Source organism: Aedes aegypti, chromosome 3, assembly GCF_002204515.2.
Source record: "Aedes aegypti strain LVP_AGWG chromosome 3, AaegL5.0 Primary Assembly, whole genome shotgun sequence".
NCBI classification, from domain to species: Eukaryota; Metazoa; Arthropoda; class Insecta; order Diptera; family Culicidae; genus Aedes; species Aedes aegypti.
Window position 1 is genome coordinate 346,831,943 of NC_035109.1, and position 22,465 is coordinate 346,854,407.

General features: G+C 40.9%; 2 protein-coding genes across 9 annotated transcripts in view; both read left to right on the forward strand.

Annotated features, from left to right (window-relative positions):
* Positions 1-10,716, forward strand: part of LOC23687735 (heat shock 70 kDa protein 4) — a 34,022-nt gene extending 23,306 nt beyond the window's left edge. Inside the window, exons 3-6 of one of the 2 annotated variants that reach the window (XM_021852660.1) lie at positions 1,839-2,667; positions 3,168-3,275; positions 8,944-9,045; positions 9,122-10,716. In XM_021852660.1, the coding sequence (XP_021708352.1) occupies positions 1,839-2,667; positions 3,168-3,275; positions 8,944-9,045; positions 9,122-9,823 (1,741 nt within the window). In that variant the 3' untranslated portion in view covers positions 9,824-10,716. The remainder of the gene's footprint in view (positions 1-1,838; positions 2,668-3,167; positions 3,276-8,943; positions 9,046-9,121) is intronic. The other variant, XM_021852661.1, reaches the window with a different exon arrangement.
* Positions 10,717-14,326: 3,610 nt separating this feature from the next.
* Positions 14,327-21,811, forward strand: LOC5566048. 7 transcript variants are annotated; one of them, XM_021849964.1, is made up of 4 exons: positions 14,364-14,407; positions 14,495-14,547; positions 18,592-18,751; positions 19,312-21,811. In XM_021849964.1, exons 3-4 carry the CDS (start codon positions 18,632-18,634, stop codon positions 21,697-21,699), a joined length of 2,508 nt encoding a protein of 835 aa, XP_021705656.1. In that variant the 5' UTR covers positions 14,364-14,407; positions 14,495-14,547; positions 18,592-18,631; the 3' UTR covers positions 21,700-21,811. The 7 variants fall into 7 exon arrangements, with proteins under 7 accessions (XP_021705659.1, XP_021705660.1, XP_021705661.1 ...); XM_021849966.1 differs by having other exon boundaries at positions 14,393-14,411; XM_021849967.1 differs by lacking the exon at positions 14,495-14,547 and having other exon boundaries at positions 14,327-14,411.
* Positions 21,812-22,465: the final 654 nt, after the last annotated feature.

Consider the following 22,465-nt stretch of genomic DNA (forward strand, 5'->3'; position numbering starts at 1 on the left):
AATATTCTCACTGATATTCTTAAATTTCCCATCAATGTCTCGAAGACTCCTGTCGGTATTCGAAAGGTTCTTACCACCGATTTCATTCTTCTCTCGAAAATTAATCAAGATGAAATGATTTTTACTAAAATTACAAAATTAACACCGGAATCACAAAAAATCACAACAGATGGACGAAATCCTATTGAAATCTTGAAATACCACAGATTCCGTTCGGAGTTTAAAAGATTACCTCCAAATCCCAAAGCATTTCTCCGGATTCGCAGATTTTTCACCAGACTCTTAATCAGTGTTGCTCAGACTCATTTCCCCGAAAATAACATTTTCCGAACTACGAAGCCACGAACTACTACAACCATGCTCTATCCTCCTAAGATAGAAAAGCAGATGGTTAAGCTTGAGTGCTGCACACAAAATCGATCAATTTTGATCCCAGAGAGCCACAATTCAAGTTTCGGTGAAATGAAATGAGTGAGTGAGTGAGTGCGAATCATTTCACCGAAATTTGAATTGCGGCCCACCGAGATCGAAACTGTCGGATCCCATGTGCAACACTCAAGCCCAACCACCTCCCCCTCCATCTCAGGAATACAACGCACAGTTATAACAGTTCATGGCTTCACAATTCGAATTTCGGGGAAACGAGTCTGGTCAACACTGCTCTTAATTGCCCATAACTGCATATTTGTTATATTCGACAAAAGTAGGCATTGAGTAAATTTATAGTACTATAGGAAGAAACTAAAATTTCTAAAAAAAATTAAAATTATTAGGTGAAGAGCCAGAAAATAATTCTGATAGAAATTTCATTGCTACTTAGGCTCATGTATAATCCTAATGTTACTGATATGCGGTTACAATTACCAATGTGACAAAACAACTTATTATATTCTTTTCGAATTTTCTAGAACAATCTCATAGATTTCAATAAATGGATCGAAAGTATTTATCATTTGATGACTCCACGGCATTAACTCGAAATTGTCAAAAATGTCGAATGTGACAAATTTGCAGTTATGGGCAATTAAATTCCAACTAGAATCCTAAGACAACTACCAGAATGCAAGAAGATATATTCCGGATATTCCAGAATGGCTGTCGAAATCCCACAAACTCCTACAGGGCTTCCGGAATTACGAATAAAATCTCAAAAACTTTCTACGGATTCTAACTTCAAATTCAAAGTTTATATGGGAGTCCCAAAATTTTCCCAGGTTTCTACGAATATCACAGATTTAATATTTTAATGCCAGAATTCCTACGAAATTTCCGTATTCCTACTGGTTTTCTATATTCTCTCAGGAATCTAAGAATCCTCTACGGATATCTCAGAATATCTTCAAAACTTGTCAATTTTTTATTGAAATGTAAATTACCCCATCTATCTCCACAATATTAAAGCATGAGTAGCCACCTATGAAGCTAACTACAAAAAATACTCGTTGTTTGCAGTATGTTCGAAAGGTGTAGTAAAGTAAAATGACAAACATGTTCCACTCGTGTTCCATAAGTAGGATTTGCTATCGAGAATTTAGTAAACTCAACTAAATTCATGCAACCCTATCCTTGGTTACTGATACCAGGTGATACCTACAAAGAACGCATCGGAAGATGCAAATGCGGCTTAGATATTAGGTATTGAAAGAAAAAGTAAACAAAAAGAAGTTCTCATTGTTATATGAGTCGTTATGATATTTTCAGCTAAAATTTCAGTTTGGAGCCAAAAAACTGCTTTTGAAGTTTCGATGATAACGATGATTGATTGCGATGACGAATTCTTGATCGTCAAAATACTTCTCTATTAATGACCCCAATTCTCCCCGTTTATCCCCTTGCAGGGCCTACCTCCGTTTGCTGACCGAGTCGGAGAAGCTCAAGAAACAAATGTCCGCCAACAGTACCAAACTGCCGCTGAATATTGAGTGCTTCATGAACGAAATCGACGTTCACTCGTCGATCCAGCGGGCCGACATGGAAACGATGTGTACCGGTTCACTGCAGCGCATCGAGGCCACCATGAAGAAGCTGCTGAAGGACTCTAACCTGGCCCTGGAGGATATACATTCCGTGGAAATTGTCGGAGGCAGCAGCCGCATTCCGGCTATCAAGCAGCTGATTGAGCAAATTTTCGGCAAGGCGGCAAGCACCACACTGAACCAGGATGAGGCCGTGTCACGTGGTGCCGCTCTGCAGTGCGCCATTTTGTCGCCTGCGGTGCGCGTACGTGAATTCACGTGCAGCGACGTGCAGGCCTACCCGGTGCTGATCTCATGGGAAGATGGAACTCAACGGAATGAAATGAAGGTGTTCGAGCAGTATCACACGGCTCCATTCTCACGGTTATTGACCGTTCACCGCCGGGAACCGATGACCATCAACGTCCACTACGAACCGAACAGCGTTCCCTATCCGGATACATTCATCGGTTCGTTCCACATCAAGGATATCAAACCGAACGCCAATGGAGAACCGCAAGAAGTTAAGATTAAGGTTCGCATCAACCAGAACGGTATCGTGCTGGTATCAAGCGCCACCATGGTGGAGAAAAAAGAGAGTGAAGAACCCGTCACGCCTCCTGCTACCACCAACGGTGAACAACCGGCCCAGACGAACTCACCCCAGGGAGAAGAATCACCCAAAACTGGCGAACCTATGGACATTCAAGAGGTAAATTTTATCGTGTGTGCGCTTTGTGTTACTTTAGTTTTTAAGCTTTCGTTCATCGTTCTCCTATAATACGAGGTTTCTTGTTCTAACAACAGTGCTTTCTGGCCAATTAGAGTTAGATTTTGTTCTGTTTCCATGTTGTTTTACTCATACATCTGTTCGAATCACCTACGAAAAATGCGCTAACCACCAACAAGCCCTGTGAGACTTCCTCCTCCTAACTGTTTGTTTCTTCTGTTTTGTGATACTCGTGAAAGGTTACTATGTATGATCTTGAACACAGTATAGTGAAATTAGTCCTTCAAAAGAGTCACCTTTGAACAAACTATCGGAACTGTAATTCGTAATCGAAAACGAGCAATCCTTTCGACACACGATAGGCGCAGACCTAAAACCAAAATCGAAACAATCGTCCCTGGATTGTGCTTCCATCTGATTCTCTGTTTTCTCTCTCTTATTCCCTCTCTCCCGCCGACGCCGCCGACGGTCCGCATTTCTAGGGTAGCGATGATGAGCAATCTAAAAATGATACCACTAAATCAGACAACGATAACAGTGGAGGTGGAGGGAGTTGGACGCAAAGGGTCAGCAGATGGTTTACCTCTTCGGTACGTCTCAAAACAAAATTCCTAAACAAAATCTGAATAAGTTTTTCTTCTGTTCTGGAATCGAGAAAACTTAAAATCACGCAGCTCAATTACCGAGTCTTTGTTTCAGCCCACACGCACACATGCATCGCTCTCTCATTTCATTCTTGTATTTGTCTCCGCCTTCATGCTTTCCGTTTCTGTACATTTTCCATGCTTTAATTTCCATTACTGCTTCCTTTGCGACAGCGTAAACACATATTATCTATTTATTTTCTTGCATTACAATACCTTTTCACAGCAATTTTTCAGTAGTTGTAGTTCATAGGCGTTCCCACGTAATCACTTTCACGTTTGTATGGTCGTGTTTTTTTTCGACGGGTATCAAAAATTAGACTACCATCTAGCCAACTCTCAGGGCGTCCATCGGTTCCGATTGGCAAAATCCCTCCAGCTCCTCTTTTGTTGATTTGTTTGAATGTGTTTCAAATCTAGTTTGGCCCTTTGTTTGTTATCGTTTTTCGAACGGTAGTTTGCACTTGCGTGTGACTTTTATTAATTTCGTTTAAGGCGTTCATAACTTACGTCATTTTCATAGGAAGATGAGCGTTCCCTTCTTTTTCAAAAAGCAAGCACTTTATTCGGCTTTGCATTTGAGATTAAGGTGAAGATGCATCGAAGCCATACCTCGAATTTTCATGAGCGCAAATCTAGAGAATCTGACTGTTCGCGCTGGTAATTTGATGAATTAGCCACCACCAGTGACCAGTGAGTTAAATTTTCAGCACAAACGGTTGTCAGATTCTCTAGATTTGTGCACTTGCAAATTCGAGGTTTGGCTTCGATGAATCTTCACCTTAAGAGGACGTTCAGGACAAAAGTTTTTAAATCGCATCGCTGCTAAGGAAGGCACATACAAATTCCGGTCAGGTCCCAGGACATACAACAATGTAAATTAGCATAATTGCTAATTGATTATTAGCAAAGCAAATAGTATCTTCGCGAGGGGACCCTAACAAAGGCGCAAACACGAAAGGCGGAATCACAAAAGACTTGCCAGACTGCCTTGGACGTGTAACATAAGGCGGAAAATAACATAAGGCATAATCTGAAAAGGCGGAATCCGTCAAAAACATATTGAAATTATTTACTAAGGCTTCCAAACATTGAGTTTTTTGCGTTTCCAATTCATGACAGCTTTTTCAAAATTTCCAAGCGGACTTTGAAATGCATAGACCCTGCATATAGTTTCTTATTCATTTTCAACTTAAATGTAGGTATTAGCCTATTACACTGGTGATGGGTCCAATGCCCTTCATTACGCTATTAGTCTATGACGGAGAAATATCTTCCCACACGAGGTTGATGTTGGGTGGAACAGTCGCGCCTGTTTTTATTTCTATGAGCTGTTCGATCAATATAGCCAAGTTTTTTGCTTCTTGGCATTACGTCCCCATTGGCATGGAGTCTGCTCATCAGTTTAGTGTTCAATAATGTCCACACTTTTTTGCAAAAGTTGCAATTTTTACATTGGTATATCGTGTGATTCTACGTCACTAGCCCGGAAGTAACATTAGCCCAAATACCACTTTCCCGAACGATGAACATAGTACATCCTTCGGAAAAAACGGCCGGCCGTTTGCTCTGCTGGTTCTAAAAGTCCGCCTAATATAAATTAGCCTTATGTGATTCCGCCTTTCGTGTTTCTGCCTTTCGTGTTTCTGCCTTTCGTGATTCTGCCTTTCGTGATTCCGCCTTTTGTGCGTAGTCGCCTTTTGTTAGTTCTGCCTTTCGAAAATTCCGCCTTTTGTGTTTCCGCCTTTCGTGTTTCTGCCTAACGTAGGACACCCCAAATTCCGGTCAGGTTCCAGAACATACAACAATGTAAATTAGCATAATTGCTAATTGATTATTAGCAAAGCAAATAGTATCTTCGCGAGTTTTCAACTCTCGAAATTCTTAGAGGATATCCGTAAAATCCTTGAGAGATTCCCAACAATTCTTCGAACCTACAAGAGATTATATAAATTCATTATGCTATGCTTAGTAGAACTATAGACACAATACTATAAGTATCAGAAAAATCTACAGGAATGTGCCTAACATTCCACAAGAAACTAATATTGCAGCAGAGGCGACTCGTAACCTCACTTTTTACCTGTTCTACGAATCTAAAAATGGCTAATTCGGCAAATTTAGATTATAAAGCACACAGTTAATGGTTGGAATCTTCCTTTCTAACAAAGTTCCCCTGGTCAATATCTTGAAGTAATCCTAAACGAAATCCTAGGGAAATTCACGGAAGAATCACAACATGACTGCTGAAATCCATTGAGGGCTTTTTCTTGAAAAGATTTCGGATGATTTTTAAAGAAACTCAACGACTCCTCAATATTTCATCCATGGCATTTGTAATTTCCACCAGGTTTTGTTAGAGGTTTTTCAGTACTTTTTCTGCAGTTCATCTACAAAATTCTCCAAGATTCCCTCAGGGATCTAGAAGGTCCATTTAGAAATCCTTACAAGAGTTCATAAGGTGCCTCGCAGGGACTTAAATAAGTAATTATTTTAACATTTTCTTTAGAAATTTCATGATAAGGTTATTATCAAATTCTTGGAGAAGTGCCTAAAAAAATTCCTGGATAACTTTCTTAATAAATTTATGGAGCGGCCCTTTTGGCATAATGGTCATTTATACCGAATTATGTCTGAGAAATTCTTGGAGGCATCCTTAACCCGTATAGGACTGAGTGAAAGCAAAAATACTAAAATCCCTCACCACTCAGCGAATTCTTAACGAATTCAAATATTTTTTGTCGTATATTCGTACACATATCTAGCTTCTAAAACTGACCAAAGTATCTCGAGAATGATCCTGTGGCTTATTCCGATAGGTCACTAGGCCAGGTCGGGTAAAAAAGGGCTATTTTTTTTAGGAAATGCCAATTTATCTTAATATATTTGCAATGAGAATTGTTTTAATTTGCATTATATATTATGAGTTTTGGATAATTTAGAATGTACCATTTACAAAGTGGTAACTTTATAGTCAAATGAAGGAAACATAATTGTTCAATTCAATCGTTTCTCAAAAAGTTCACAATGATGCGTTTTTCCTGACATTCTTTGATATAGTGTACATCATAAATCGATTCCGGAAACTATCTGTGACTTGAAATTTGCCTATCTCCAGGGCAGAAAAGCACAGCACCCTTTTTACCCGGCCTGACCCAGTGACCCAACGGAATAACTCCATCCACAGGGGTATTGCCGAGATCCTTTGGTCAGTTTTAGTAACTAGATATGTGTACGAGTGAGTATACTGACAAAAATTATTAAAATCCATTCAGTATTCGCAGAGCAGTGAAAGTTTTAGTTTTTTTTTTCTGATACTCATGCCTATACTGCCCATACTCGCATAACAGTCCCATTTGTATAGAGAATCCCATATAATATGGGACTGATATGCGAGTATGGGCAGTATACTGCCCATAAACGCATAATTGCCCCATGTGGATAGGATATCTGTTGGAGTAGGCCTATCCACTGACGACCAATCAAGGAGGCTTAGAACCGAAGGTGTCAAACAGGAGTTCATTTTTATTATTCTCAAATAAACCGTTATTAAAGCAAGACGTGTTTGCGTATTACTCTGGCCATTTCCAACAAAATCCAGCAAACATGGGACTGACATGCGTTTATGAGCAGTATATGGGTTGAAGGAAATTTCCTGTTTGAAATCTTAAGGGGACAGGATTCGTCATCAATTTGGGAATTTTCAAAAGCAGTTTTTTCGTTCAAAATTATGAAACGTCTCTTGAAAATGTGTTCACTGTATTCTATTCTCCAACCAAAGCACAGTGAACTCATTTTCGTAGAAAAAAAAATCAAGTTTTGATCAGAAAAACTGCTGTTGAAATTTCGATGATGACGATGATTACGATGACGGAGCGTTGAACGTTAAAAAAACTCTGATCGTGAATGTTGGCCTAAATCACAAGAAAGTCCTTGGAAGACACTTGTAAGTTTCTGTTAAAAAAAAAAAAAAAACAAAACAAAACAAAATGTTATCGAGAAATTGATGAAAGTATCCTTGGTATAATTCCTGAAAGTGATATTTTGAGATAAATCAATAATTGATTTCTTGGAGTAGTCGATAGTTTCAAAAAAGCGAAAGTCTTGGAGGAATGGAAGGGTCACTGGATGAATTCATGTAAAAATTCATTGAGGACCAAACAAATTGCTGAAAGAATCTGGAACAATTTCGAGAGGTATTCTTTGTGGAATGCCTGACTGATTCATAACTGTAGGTTCTGTAGAAGGTACTAGTTGAGTTTTTTTTTTCTAGGAAGCCCTGAATTATAATATTCACATATATTCTAAGAAGATCCATTCCTAACGAAAAGTTCTAATCAATATCAAAGACTTCGGGAAAATTCCATCAAATATCATCACAGATTTCACCTGAAATATGTCATAAGAGACTCTGAATGAGACTTTGGAGCCATTATTCTCCATATCCGTCGATATGGACTAACTAACTCCCAAAACCATAATCGATAACAGCTCAAACTTAAAACTAGCAATATATCTTCTTCTTCTTCTTGGCATTAACGTCCCCACTGGGACAGAGCCGGCTTCTCAACCACAGTTATCAACTGAGAGCTTTCTTTGCCAAAGTTGTCATTTTTGCATTTGTATATCGTGTGGCAGGTACGATGATACTTTATGCCCAGAGAAGTCATGGAAATTTCCATTACGAAAAGATCCTGGACCGACCTTGAATCGAACCCAGACACCTTCAGCATGGCTTTGCTTTGTAGCCGCGGACTCTAACCACTCGGCTAAGGAAGGCCCCATATATACATTTTACAAATACTTTTAAGGTACCGTAAAACGGGGTGAATAGAAAAAGTGGGGTGAATAGAAACAAAACGACCTTCAGTTAAAAATGCGACTATTATGTAATGATAAACTTTAAAAACCTACTGAAATATTTTTTTCTCCATTACTTCAATAAAAACAGAGTATCGCTAGACTATTTTCAATTTAAAAATTTTGCTACATTCCTCATTCAAAAATTAAGAAGAAACTACTGAAATCTCAAACATTTTTGATAGCTTGAAACATCCGCCATTTTGGCTGATCTCAAAAATGATCAAAAATTGAACTTGATTTTAAAAATTTCAATTTTTTTCTTCACTAAGTAAATACATGCTGATATTTCTTCAAGATGTACTTGGAAATGTGTTTATTTTTCTTTTTGAAAAAAGTATTGATATTTAATGAACAGTGTTTCTATTCGCCCCATTACGGGGTGAATAGAAACATACAACATTTTTATACATTTTAGTACGATATAATTTTTATTTTTTAACAGCAATTGGGGTCTTAGCAAAGGAAGACGCGACCCATATTTAAGGCTAATAAAATTGTTTTTTATCCACACGGTTTAAGTTGTACACATTCAAACATGTCGGAAAGTGTTTCTATTCGCCCCATTTTACGGTATGCGTTTATACCTCGAATAGAATTGACACTATCTGCTTCTGATTCAGCCTTCTGATACCATTTCCAATACTAATAATAATATTATATATTTTATCATACCCATTTCCAATACCATATCTACCCAAAACTCATTGTTTTTTTCAACAATTCAAAACGTTTTTTCGTATCTTTCTTGCAGGATAAGAAAAAGAAGGTTACTTCGAAGTCCATTGACTTGACCATCGATGGAAAGACGCACGGTTTCGTAAGCAACGACCTTTCCAAATACCACGAACTGGAAGTAAGCTATTTGTCTCGCACCTTCTTTAGGCAAACAAATTAACAATTTCTCCATTCTTCTGCCTCCCTCCCCTCAGATGAAAATGATTGCCAACGATCGTCAGGAAAAGGAACGTGTTGATGCGCGCAACGCGCTCGAGGAATTCGTCTACGAAGTTCGCGGCAAGATTCAGGAGGAGGGCGAACTGAGTGCCTACGTCGAACCGGAAGAAGCTTCCAAGATTTGCCTCCAGCTGGAGGACATCGAGAACTGGCTGTACGAGGATGGAGAGAACTGCGAACGGACCGTGTACAAGGACAAACTGCTCGCGCTCCACCAGCAGACCGATCCCATTCGGGTGCGATGCGAAGAATACAGCGGCCACGAGCAAGCATTTATCGAGCTGGGACACACGATCCAGATGACGTTCAAGGCTGTCGAACAGATCCGCTCCAAGGATCCCAAGTACGATCACCTGACGGAGACCGAGATCCTTAACATCACCGAGGCAGCACAGAAGGCCAAGAAGTGGTACGAAGAGGCCCGAGGTAAGCTGGTGAATGTCCGCAAAACGCAAGATCCTCCAATCAAGGTTGCCGACATCCGCCACGAAAATCAGACGCTTGCGACGTGCACGAATTCGGTGCTGAACCGACCGAAGCCAAAGCCCCCAACCCCACCAGCGGACAACACTAAGGAACAACAGAACGGTGGCGATCAGCCCAAGGATCAGCAACAGGCGGATCAATCTAAGGAAACCCCCAAGGACTTTACCGAGGACAAAATGGACGTTGAATAAAGTAGTTAATTAGTTTCCCTTCGCTGTGCGTTACGTTATTACACATTACACAAACCGATAACATACAAACACAATTCTACACCCAACTTATTTTTATTTAATAATTAACTAATGGGGCGGAAACCGAACACGTGAGAGGTGCGAGTGTGATAAGATTTGTATAAATGCTATGCTTGTATTTCTTTATGTTTCACTCTAAACAGAATCAATAGCCGTAAGTTCCCAAACCTAAACCTTGCTACAAAAAAACAGGAGAATATCTGATCGTAACAATTGAAAGTCACTGACACGTAAGGTAGGATTTCTCTTTAGTGATAGTGATGCTTCAATCATTGATGAGATCAAATAATAGAAAATAAACGTACATGCTTTGTTTCTCCCCGAAAACAAAACAACTTTGGTTTCATATCCTAGAGTTTATCGCTCAATCCATTACATTTCATCCAGAACCAGCAATGCACTTATGTCAGAAAAAATATGTTCAATGTTAAACATACTGAGCAACTAAGGAAAACTGCTATTTAAACCAAGATTAAATTATACGAAATTATTCGTCTCAAGACTAAGGCTAGATAACGGCATTCAAGATGATGACTAGAATTTTACTATTCAGATTTTCACTCTGCTCTGTTTGCGGGCATAGAGTTCCAAAATACAATGCCGCAAACATTTATTTTTTGCACTTTGGACCGACATTAAGAGCATCATCAGTAGATGGTTCTAAATTAAAATTGCTAGCAGAAGAAAATAAAAATCAATGCAGTCTTATTTATGTCTCTTCACCGGAAAACGAATTGTGAAACGCATATTGTTGTAACCGATGAATCCTCCAGACCCAAATTGTTAGTCCGTGGAACAAACTAACCGAATGAAGAATGGAACGTGGAGAAAAATTGCTGCTGTGTGTTTAATGAAATCCGAAAATCCCTCACCCTCACTTGAGTTCTGTTTTTTTTTTAATCCGTAATCGACATTTGGGCTTATACCTACCAGTGGAGTTAGGTGAGATTTTTTTCAGTCAAGCAAAACACGTGCTCATTCGAGTCGAGTTAGTCACCTCCGGTAGACAGCATGGTTCCAACCGTGATGTTGGTAGTGAAGTGTGGCTGGGTGGTGAACGATTTGAAGTAGTGAAAGCATTTCGTGCTTATTCTGCACGACGTGTGAGGTGACAATTGTCGACTCGCTCCCATTTGATTAACATTAGTCGCCTCACGTCACTCGCGGTGAGAGCGACTCGTTTCGACTCACACGCCGCGTAGAATAAGCACAAATCTCGATTACTTTTTAAAACCGACGTAAGTAACTTTCATACGATTCTGAGAAAATTAATTAGGAAAAATCACTACCTTGCTTCTAAAACTGTTTTAAAAATGAATCACCTTTATAACATTTTTTCGCCGTGTACATCGCTTAAATTTTGCATACAATCAGCTCGCGTTCAAAAACTAGGCAGTTTCTATTATTTTCCACCAAAAAAAATACAATTATATTAAAATGATAAGCCGTTTCATTCAGTTACTTTCGACGTTTTTCTACAAGTGTAAAATCGGCTCAAGTAGTGTTTTGTTTTGATTCGTGGTTAAGTCACTTTGTCTTTCCATACAACAGAGCGGTGAAAGTAGCGGTTGGGTTGCAAAAGTTGAAATTCTTACTTAAGCTGTTTTGTAATTCCGGAATTCTCGCATACTCTGAGATAACGCCCTAAAAGCCATTGGTAGCCACGTGTGTAGCTCGTTGTTTCTAAGCAAAAGAAAGATTAAGCATCCAAACCAACATCACGGGCAGGTAGATAATGATCCTTTCTTTCCCATAACGTTGTTAAATAATATGAAAATCCATTCAAATGCTCAGAAATAACGAGCTACACACATGGCTACCAATGGCTTTTAGGGCGAGATCAGAAGTTATGCGAGAATTAAACGTTACTTGGGTGAAAGCGGAACGTGTGGAATTTCGTCTGCGAAACACTTAGGGTCGATAAAGTAAGTTTGTTCACTTTTCTGACTTGAGACTATTTGAATAAGTTTTCGAAATGATGTTACCAGTGAGGTGAAAAGGCGTTCTTAAGGACGCAAAGGACGGTCTCAAGTGATTTTATAACAAGTGATTTTGTAAATGCTTATAAAGAAAGTGGAAAAAGTTGATCACCCCTATTCTTGTTTACGTTCGAATGCTCTTTCGATCGAAAACCGTTTTGCATTCTCGTTTACGCCAGCAAAATCAAGTGTGCCGTGGATTCGAACGAATAGAATTCGATCGAAAGTTGGATACGCCGTAAACAAGAATCAGAGTGGATATGATTGATGGTAGTAGGTTACAAAAATGGTGATTATTAGAGTGATAACTGTGATAACAGATGGTGATTATGGTAATAAAAGCAACAAGAACCCTACTTTTGATTTAATGAAGACTATTTTGAGTGTTAATGTGACTTTTTTTTTATTACTGTAATATTTTTTATTAGCGAAAAGTTTTATTTTTTTTAATCTTGATAAGGTAACAGTATAGCACAGACAAACAGACGTAACACTTAGAACAAATCCCGATCAAAATCATAGTCACGATGACATGTACGCCCAATGCTAAAATCGGTGTGTTTGGCCGATGGACCAACAGATGGCGGTAGTGTGTAAACGTCAAACGCGAACAAAAACGATGCGAGCGCTGCGGGTGGTGGATTGGCCACCTACCATATATTTGAATCGGCCGTTAAAAAGGTGGTCGATGGACATCGGTGAGAGTGTGACGTCGGTCCTTTTTTCTTTCTATTAGTGAAGATGTCCGAGTAAATATGAGGAGTTCATTCTAATTTTCTACAAATAAAATGCATTAATTCCAGCATTCGATATAACGTATGGTGTTAGATAAAAATCGGATTCCACTAACAGATTTTCCTAGCTTTCAGCTTTAAATAACATGAAATATGCTAATCCCAAGATTTCCAAATTATGGATTTGCGGCGCCCCGCTTATTGCTGACTCACTAGTTAAAAAAAAAACATCAAGTGAGCTTGCGACAAGCAGAGGAGCCTCGAATCCATATTTTGGGGAGCAAGATTTCAAATTTCAAATCAAATTTCTTCTTTCAGTCTCATGACATTCATGTTCTATCACACATGACTATCTAAAGCCACTACATTTCGAATTCAATATGAAAATCAGTTGGTTTCATGATTTAATATTTAGAGTTGGTCATGATTTAATATTTAGACATTCATGTTTGTTTATCATGACAACTCAATGTTGATACACATGAAGTCAATGACGAAAGTCATGCGGTTTTCCTCATTGCGCAAATCTATAAGTAAAACACACGACCTTGACGTGTAGATTTTTCTCAGTGTAATAGGAAAATTTTCATTAAACATTTTAGGACCCTCTATGGGGCTCTGCACAAAAATCTGTCTCTCTCTTTCCCTCCTTCGTGAAATTAGTAAACAACAAGGCCAGTAAACGTCAAAATCTCTTGCAAAAACAAAACCATGCAGAGCCTGACGTGAATCGCAAGTAAGTCCCATCTGCATTTTCGTCCAAATTCAGTTGACATCAGTTTTCAACATATTTTCCAATGAAATTTCAGCTGAATTAACGGAACAACAAATTTTGTTCGATAAAATTAGGAAAAAACATCAAGTCGGATTGAAAAGTAACCGCATATCAGTCCCACTACAGATTTTCGTATCGTATAACACCGATATGAACCGCGTTTTGGTTATCCTTATATTTTTCTCGGAAAGTTATTGAACTGAAATGCAAATTGTGAAAGTTTCATTCAGATTCAACCATATTTCAATCCACTAGATTTTAAATATGGAAAACGGGCATACAAACTTCTCAGCTCATTTTCTCAATGCCTTCTTTTTACAGATGGGACTGACTTGCGATTCACGACAGATTAAGCGAAGTAGGATGTGTGGGAAATTTCTTGCAAGAAATGCTCAAGAAAAGCTTTTTTTATCGCAGTACGCAGTTGAAAAGAAATGCCAATCCAAATGGAGCTCACTGTAGGAAATTTCTTGACCATTTTTTGAGCAGAAATTTTTACTTGAGCGGAACAGCTTACCGCGTTTGGTGTTCCTGCATGCGGTATTTGAATTAATGGCGCACGAGATCACTGATTTTACCTTTGAGCGGTGCCGAATTTGTTGGTTTCAATGGTCACAGAAATAACACGGGGGTTTATTCACAAATTTCATAACGCCGAAAATGGCCATTTTTGATACCCACCCACCCCCTCGTAACGCTTTTTGTATAAATATTCTACGAATTTTGTATGAGCTGTAACATTTTGGGGACACCCACCCACCCCCTTCAGCGTTATGAAATTTGTGAATAAGCCCCGGTATAACTAAAACGTCAAAAAGTGATAGATTGAATCAAACGTTAAATAGTGAACTCGTCCATCAGTCCATTCATTACGAGTATTTTCTTGGAGCCGTTTTCAAATGTGTATCCAGAAACACACAAGCGGGTTTTTGTTTTTCCGTGTGGTTCTCTTTCAGCGGCACCATTTTGCATTGGGGCCTTGATTTGACAGAATGTGAAAAAACGACGCGGCCGGCTGGAGAAGCATTCAAAATCTGTTTGTAAATTTAGTATTTAGTATTTAGTATTTAGTATTTATTTCATTCAAACTTAACGTAAGCCTGTCGGTTATACCATTTTTCAGGTCAAGGAAACAACAATTGATATTGCAACTTTTAGAAAATAACAATTACCTAGGTATTAAAAGTTAAAAAAAAATTTGACTGTCATGTAAAATAGGGCTAGTTTAATTAATAATGGTATGCACTGAAAGCGCAGATTTGAATGCGCCTATCGTTGGTAGCTGTCTGGTCCTCAGAGGAAGTTGATTCCAGAGAATTGCACCCGCAATCATGACGCTCTTTCGTTTCGATGTGGTGTGATGGGGGATCACAAAACTGCGCGCTCGTTCTTGTTGCCCTTTTCTGAGGTGCTGTTGTAAGTAAGCAGGAAAACTTTCAGCGTATCCTTGGCGAATGAAGCAGCTAATTCTGTTCCGGTAGTGTGTATCGAGGCTATGACCAAGGATAGTGTTCCTTACAGCAGCGGTGGACTCCATTCGCCTGATGCCGTATACAAAGCGAACTGATGCCTTGAAACAGCGATTAAGTTGATCTCGAAGCGCCGCGGACAGTCCGGAATAGTAGACAACGTCACAATATGTGAAAAACGGGATGATTACAAACCTTACTAGCTTCAATCTGGTGTGGATGGACAGAACTGGGGCAAAGCTTCGGAGTGTACGCAGTGTCCCGAAAACTTTGGCGGTCACATCGTTCACATGGCTGGTCCACTTCAGATTGCGATCCATTCGCACGCCTAGATTCACTACACAGTCCGACAGGTGAATGTTTTCACCACAGAAAATGATGTTGCTTGCTGGTGTTATCGCGCCTTCTTTGCAAAAGATAATAGCCTTGGTCTTCTTCGGATTGGGGAAGAGGGAATTTCGCTTGGCCCATCGCTCAATTCTTCCCAGGTCGATGTTGATGGTCGAGACGAGCTGGTCTACATTTTGAATGGCTCCCGAGATGTAGACCTGGAGATCGTCGGCGTAGAGTTGATAACTACACGTAAGCCCCAGAGGAAGGCTGTTTATGTAGAGGCTGAACAGCAATGCGCTCAGGCAAGAGCCCTGAGGTGTACCATCAGCCACTGGTCTTTGAGGGGAGATCACATTTCCTATGCGCACTGCCTGTGTGCGCTGCTCAAGGAACGAGGACAGAAGTTCACATGCACCAAGTGAGAAACAGAACTCTTCACGCAGTTTTCTCTGCAGCTTGCGGTGGTCTACACAGTTAAAGGCCAATGAAAAGTCGACCAAAACCATAACAGTGCACTGTTCGTTGTCGAAGTGATCGTAGATATCGTGGGTTACTTTTGCTAACGCTGTTGTTGTGCTGAAACCTTTTCTGTACCCTGACTGATTTGATGCAAGAAGTAAATGATCGATATCTTCCACATAACCGCTGATTTGCTCGAGAAGGATCTTTTCGAGTACCTTGGAAATAGCTGGGAGGACGCTTATAGGCCGAAAGTCCTTGGGTTCGGCTGGATTGGATACCTTTGGTATTGGGGTGATGAGGGCCTTTTTCCAGATAGATGGAAACGAACGTGCTTCGATTACGGAGTTGAACAGATGAACCAAAACTGGTAGCACAAATGGAGTTAGCATTTTTATGAACGATATTGGAATTTGATCGGAGCCTGCTGCGTTGGTTTGGACTTCCATAATTTTACGGGCAACTTCGTTGACTGTTGTTCTCCGAAAGCTAAAGGGTATTTCGCCACGGTCTGTGGCAGTCCGGTGTTCCTGCTCTTCCTCAGCTTCATCGTTGTTTGCTAGTAGTCGATGCCCTTCGCAGAAAAAGCGATTCATTTCGTCCAGATTAGCTTGTTCGATGAGATCGCTCTTCTTAGCATTGTTGTGAACGCCTTCGCGCCGGAGGTTGCTCCAGAGCTTCTTAGCTGGGAGATCGTGGGCAAAGTGAGTTTCACCATAACGCTTCTTCGCAGCTGAAATCAACGAAGCAGCCCAATTGCGCTTTCTTACGAAATCGTTCCACTGGGCATCGTTTCTTCTCCTGTTTGGGTTTCGCGCATAGAGTGCATGTGCTAAGTCTCTGAAGGAGATCGCCCTCTCAATCTCTGCCGTGATCCAAGGTGTTCGTGCGTTCCTGACCACTATTTCTCGTTCAGGAGCGTGGAGGTCCATTAGATTTTGAATTTCGGTTGTTATTAGTTGAGTCTTAGTGTTAATGTCGGCGGTATCTAATGCCTCTCTAAAATTTCTCGACTGAAAATCTGCTTGGAGTGCAAGAACATCTACATTACGGAAATTTCTCACCGCAATGCGTTGAGGTGCAGCCTTTCTTATTTTGACATCAGAAATGAGAAAAACGATTTCGTGATCGGAAAAACTAGATGCTTTTGTTTTCGCTGCTCGTATAGAATCAGGGCAATCAGTGATTAGTAAATCAATTCTTGTAGCACTTCTTTCAGCTATTCTGGTCGGCGGAGTCGGAAGAACGGTTAGATTGAATGCATCGTGGATTCGATTAAGCGCTCTTAAGTTACAGGATGGTTGCGGAGCACTTACATTAATGTTAAAGTCGCCGACAACGAAAATTCGATCGAAAGCAAACTCTTGTAGGTCAAAAAGCAGTTTTTCGTACTCACGTGCAAAGTGCGGGCTTGAAACAGTTGGATTGTACACGGTGACGATTCCGATGTTGAGTTCGTTGATTTTTACCTGCACAGCGAGGTACTCGAATCTTTGCGACAGCGGAACATTTAGATCAAATGTCGATTTGAGAACTGGGATAGGCTTCAGACTTTTCAATACATATAGTCCAACTCCTCCACAAGATTTGCTTCCGCGGCCCCGGTTTGATGGCAAGGAATGCTTCACGAAGTTGTAAGCTGGAACACGAATCGGTCCAACAGGAGCAGAAGATTTTAGTTTCGTTTCAGTGACAGCGAAGAAGTGATATTCAGTCTTGTGCAGCAAAAGCTTGATTTCGTCGATGTGGCTTTCCAATCCTCTCACGTTGAGGTGTCCAACTCGTAAATTGGAGAAGTTATTGTAGTTCGGCATATTTGTTTGAGATATTCGTACGTAGGAAAACGTTAGTGAGTGGTTATATTCATTGCTGAGAGACGTCGGCAGACACGGCATCGAAGAACACAGAAGATTCGTCTATGCTCACACTAGTCCCAACTAGTCTAAGCAATTCGTTGCAGTCCCCTACTGGATCATATCGCTTCTGCCCAGGCAGACGGACCGAGACCTTGTCGTTACGAATAAAGATGGACTGGATTGTTTTCTTCTGTTTCAGCCGCAGGGCCAGGTTACGGATGCGGAAAGCATGGATTGAAAGCATTTCGTTGACTGTAAACCGGTATTCCAGTGGAGCAGAAGATTTTAGGTTACACAACTTCGCATCCTTGTGCTTTTCAAAGTAGCGCCTGAGTACTAGCGACCTTATCTCTCTGCTGTCAAATGCCACAAGAACAGTGGGCGAGAGGCTACGATCGGTCCACTTGGATTGCTTGACTGGTAGTCGGAAGCAAGTGGTAACGTGCGACATTTTTTCTTTGATGCCGAGGAAGCAGAGGAAGTCCTCCACAATGTTCCGAACATTTTCGCCTGGAGAAAACGGAACCTTGTTTATGGCAATCCGACAGCAGTTCACATTTTGTGAGCAGGTGCTAGCAAGTTTTGCTCCAGTCTTGATTTGCTCCAGTTTTTGTTCGATGTTTTCAACGAGATTGTTGCAAGAAGCTCTTCTGTCCTCCAATTGATTTACAGTTTGGAGCTTGCTTTGAAAGCGATCGAATTGTTTTTTCATGTTCGTTTGGAGCAGCTGCAACTCAGATTGCAATTTCACTAATTGAGAACTGAGCTCATCGATTTGCTTCTGGGCCACGTCAACATTTTTAGCGGTGCTAACTGGATGAGTTCGGGGCAGCAAGCAACCGATAATAGCACACCTTTCACACAGATATATATGGTCCTTGGCGGCAGTCAGTAAGGCTGGGCTGATCCTCGCACAAACTGTATGGAACCATCTATTACAGGAATCGCAGCCGATCCATCCGATTTCTTCACTGATTGTCTTCTTCTTCGCACCAATCTTCTTTTGCTTCGACGGGGGCTCGTCTTGTTTACAAATACCGCAAACGTCCTCTTTCATGATTGCACCATCGATTTTCAATAGTTTAATAAGTGTTTTCCATTAGAATTCCGGGAATTTCCAAGAGATTCCCCTCCCCCAGCAACATGGCGACAAAACTCTATCAAAGATGCTGCCGGATTTGTATGGATGACGCCAAAAAGCAGATAGACGTGTTATCGGACGAGACTTTGGTGGAAACGCTTCAGCAGTTGTACAACGTAAGGGTAAGAAATCCAAAAATTGAAATAATAGGGCAAACGCTCCCTTAGTGGAGGTAGCTCCAATAGTGGAGGTAGTGTGTTTTGACATGTTTCGCACTAATTTATGGCTATGTGATATTTTTCTATGATGTACGATGCGAAAATAATACAAGTTATCGAAAAATATTCATGAAATTTAACCGTTAAACTATTTAAAACAATTATTTTGCTTAAATTTTTTGCTCCTTTGCACCTATAGTGGTGCATCGGTACCCATAGTGGAGGGTCCCATAAGAAATCAATGGATTGCGCCACTAAAGGAACCATTCTTAAAACATACCTCCACTAAAGGAACAGTGTTCCTATTATTGGTGCAAGGCTTTCTATAGGGAAATTTCAAATGAATCGTGATTTTTATACATTTGAATAATAGAAGGATTTGAAATCTATCGACTGATACGTTAAAATCATATATTTGATGATTTTATCACCGTGGTTTAGCAGTTTTCCCTTAGGTGCACCACTAATGGTACATTTGCCCTATCTTTGAATTGTTTATATTGAAATATGTTTTGCTTCATTAGGTGGACAAGAATGACCGGATCACCAAGAAAATCTGTGTTGACTGTGTTCAGGAGGCGAAAGAAACGCAGAAATGGTTGAACTTCTACGAGGAACAGAAAAAACTGATTAATGAGAATCAGCGTATTTATAACGAAGAATTGATTAGTCAGCTAGGGCCGGAAACGACCGATTCGCCATCGCTTTCAGCCACTTCGACTAAGACTGGTCGGGCCTCTAGGACAAGGAACGCTTCGCGTCGAATTGAAGACGACGATGATGAGGAAATCAAGGGAGAAAAAGATGAAGATTTCATTCCGCGCAAGTCTCCAAGGATGATCAAAAAGGAAGGCGTCAGTACTCGTAGGAACATCAAGCGAGAGTGGATTCCCTCGGACGGAAGTGAGCGTGGATCGACAACGACAACTCCGACAGAGCATGAAACGGATGATGATGAACATGAAGAGGAAGCCTCGGAAACGGGAACCAGCACATCCGACGGGGAGCTTAAATGTCCAAAATGTGAAAAAGTATTCTCAGAAATTGACCAGCTGGAGCGACACAACTGCGAGTTTATTTGTAATATCTGCAGTGCAACGGTCAAGTACAGACACAGCCTTAAGCGTCATATGATAACGGTGCACAAGATAAAAGCTAGTCAGTGGGAAGATTATTGGAATCCTACGGGAGATCTGCAAGGCGATTCCCTTCTGGTTGAAACATCCAAGCCTAAGAAAAGATATCGCTATGAAAGCGATTCACCAACTGATATGGAGGAGGATTCAAACACTGACGAAAACGAAGCAGATAAGGATTTAGTTTGTAATCATTGTGGCGATAAGTTTTATTCAACTCAGGAAATGAAGAATCACGATTGTGACTATGGATGTAACATTTGTGGGACAAAGTTTGCTTCGCGAACCAGCGTCAGGAGGCACAAGATTCGTTTGCACAACATAGACCCGAATGATCCGTCGGTTGCTCCACGTTCTCGTGCAACGTCGACAACTCCTGCAGCATCTACATCTCGGCCCCCTTCAAGACCTCCTTCAAGGGCTGGCTCGGAAAACTCAGATGATGAACCACTGGCTTCATTGGCCTCTGACGACTTGAGGTATAGATTTTTCTGTCCAAGTTGTGATTATTCCAGTTATAAGAGGAGTACCATCACTACCCATTTGATTACGTTCCACAATACACGCAAGGAACTTATCGATGTACAATCGATTCCCAAAAAGTTCGTTCCCAAAACGAGTACTTTTACTCGTGCAAAAACACCAGTCCCTGAAACAGCTCCTGCTCGTGCAAAAACTCCCACAGTTTTCGAGTCAACCAATCGATCGAAAACTCCTAGCCCTGTTGAGTCAGCTCCCATCCGTTCAAAAACTCCTGAACCAGTGAAAACTTATCGTCCACCAAGCACAACCCCACATAAAGCTCAACCGCAAACCATTGCTACCAAAAACCATCAACCCGTGGCCCAAATTTTCCCTACCCAACACCGCAGTCGCTCTAGATCGATTCATCAAGATTCGCAAAACAGCAGCAAACGCAAGCGATCTTATTCCTCGTGCTCCAACAAATCATCCCGGTCCGTTAGATCTCGCTCCAATCCTCCATCAGATCGCCAAATTCTCACCGCAAAACGACGCCTATCGCCATCCCGTGCCTTGACCAGTGTACATGAAAAGTTTCGCCCAACGGTTACCGGAATACAGTCCAATCGACTGTTTGTTTCGATCCGTCAAGGCTGCGAACTCACTCAGCAAGGACAGCCAATCCGTTTTCGTGCTTCCTCGTATCTGCTGCAGGATTCATGCCCGACGAAACGCCTGTTTAAACTCAGAGCCCCCGTGGGAACCGAACGGCAACAGGTGCAAAGTCTGCGGGGAATATTCAACAAGTTGTCGCACCAGATCAGCAACCATTCCAAGGTTAATGAAATCGACGTGGATTCGCTGGTGCTGGACTATATTCATCCGCCTGCTGTTACTAAGGTCGACGATCCACTGGATAAGACAAGCTTCGAAATCCGCGAACTGGATTCGGATGAACCTGCGCAACTGGTAGTAGTTGAAACTCCGATTCCGGACGAGACAAATGACGACGATGCTGAGCCCCAGTTGGTAATTGTCACTGAGGACAATGGTCAGACTGTGGAGGTAGATGGCGGAGGCTCAGCTGATGTGAACCCTATCGAAATGGCAGCATCCGATCGTGAAGAGAAGGGTGACGATGGGAATGGACCTGCTGTAGAATCCATGGATGTCGATGACGCGAATCAGGAAACAGAAGACACCAACGAGGAAACGGCAGATCCCATTGCCGAGGCACCCGAAGAAAAGGAACCGGAAAGTCCGGACAGCCAGCAGGAAGGACATGATGAAAACGTTTCCATTACTCCCGATTGAGTGCGCTTCAAGATTATTAGTGTTAGGTATGGCGATACCTATTATTGTATCAATTGTAAGCTTCGAATAACAGATGAATAATTTAGAATAAAATGAAGCATCATTTAAGGAAGTGTTTTTGTGTTCGTTATTTAGTGTTACGAAGGGTTAGGCATAGTAGGTACAGTTTCTGTTTGACAACGTTTCGAATGCTTAATTCGAATTTAACGATACGACCACATTTATAAACATATAACTCACTTGAAACCACTATTCATTTCTATTCTTGATATAACGATTTGTTATAGCATTAACGCTTTTCGCCATTCCCGCGCCAACGCTTTTCACGGTGAAGCGTGTCATTAGCTGATCCGGATCTTTTCGGGTTGGAAACATTCTCGGCTTCCCATGGCATAAAATAGGTATCTTTGTTCTTGCCAGACGATGTGCGAATGCAGTAAGGGGGCAGGATCCGTCATTGATTTCGGAATTTTCAAAAGCAGTTTTTTCGCTCAAGATCAAGAAACTATACAGGAAAAGATATTCACTGTATTCTATTCTCCAACCGAATAACAGTGAACACATTTTTATCGAATAATTTTCAGTTTTGAACAGAAAAACTGCTTTTGAAGTTTCGATGACGACGATGATTACGATGACGGAGCGTTGATCGGTAAGGCAATTTTAGCAAAGAGAGCTCTCCGTTAATGACTGTGGAAGTTATTATAGAACAGTAGGCTGAGAAGCAGGCTCTGTTCCAGTGTGAACGTGATGCAAAGAAGATATT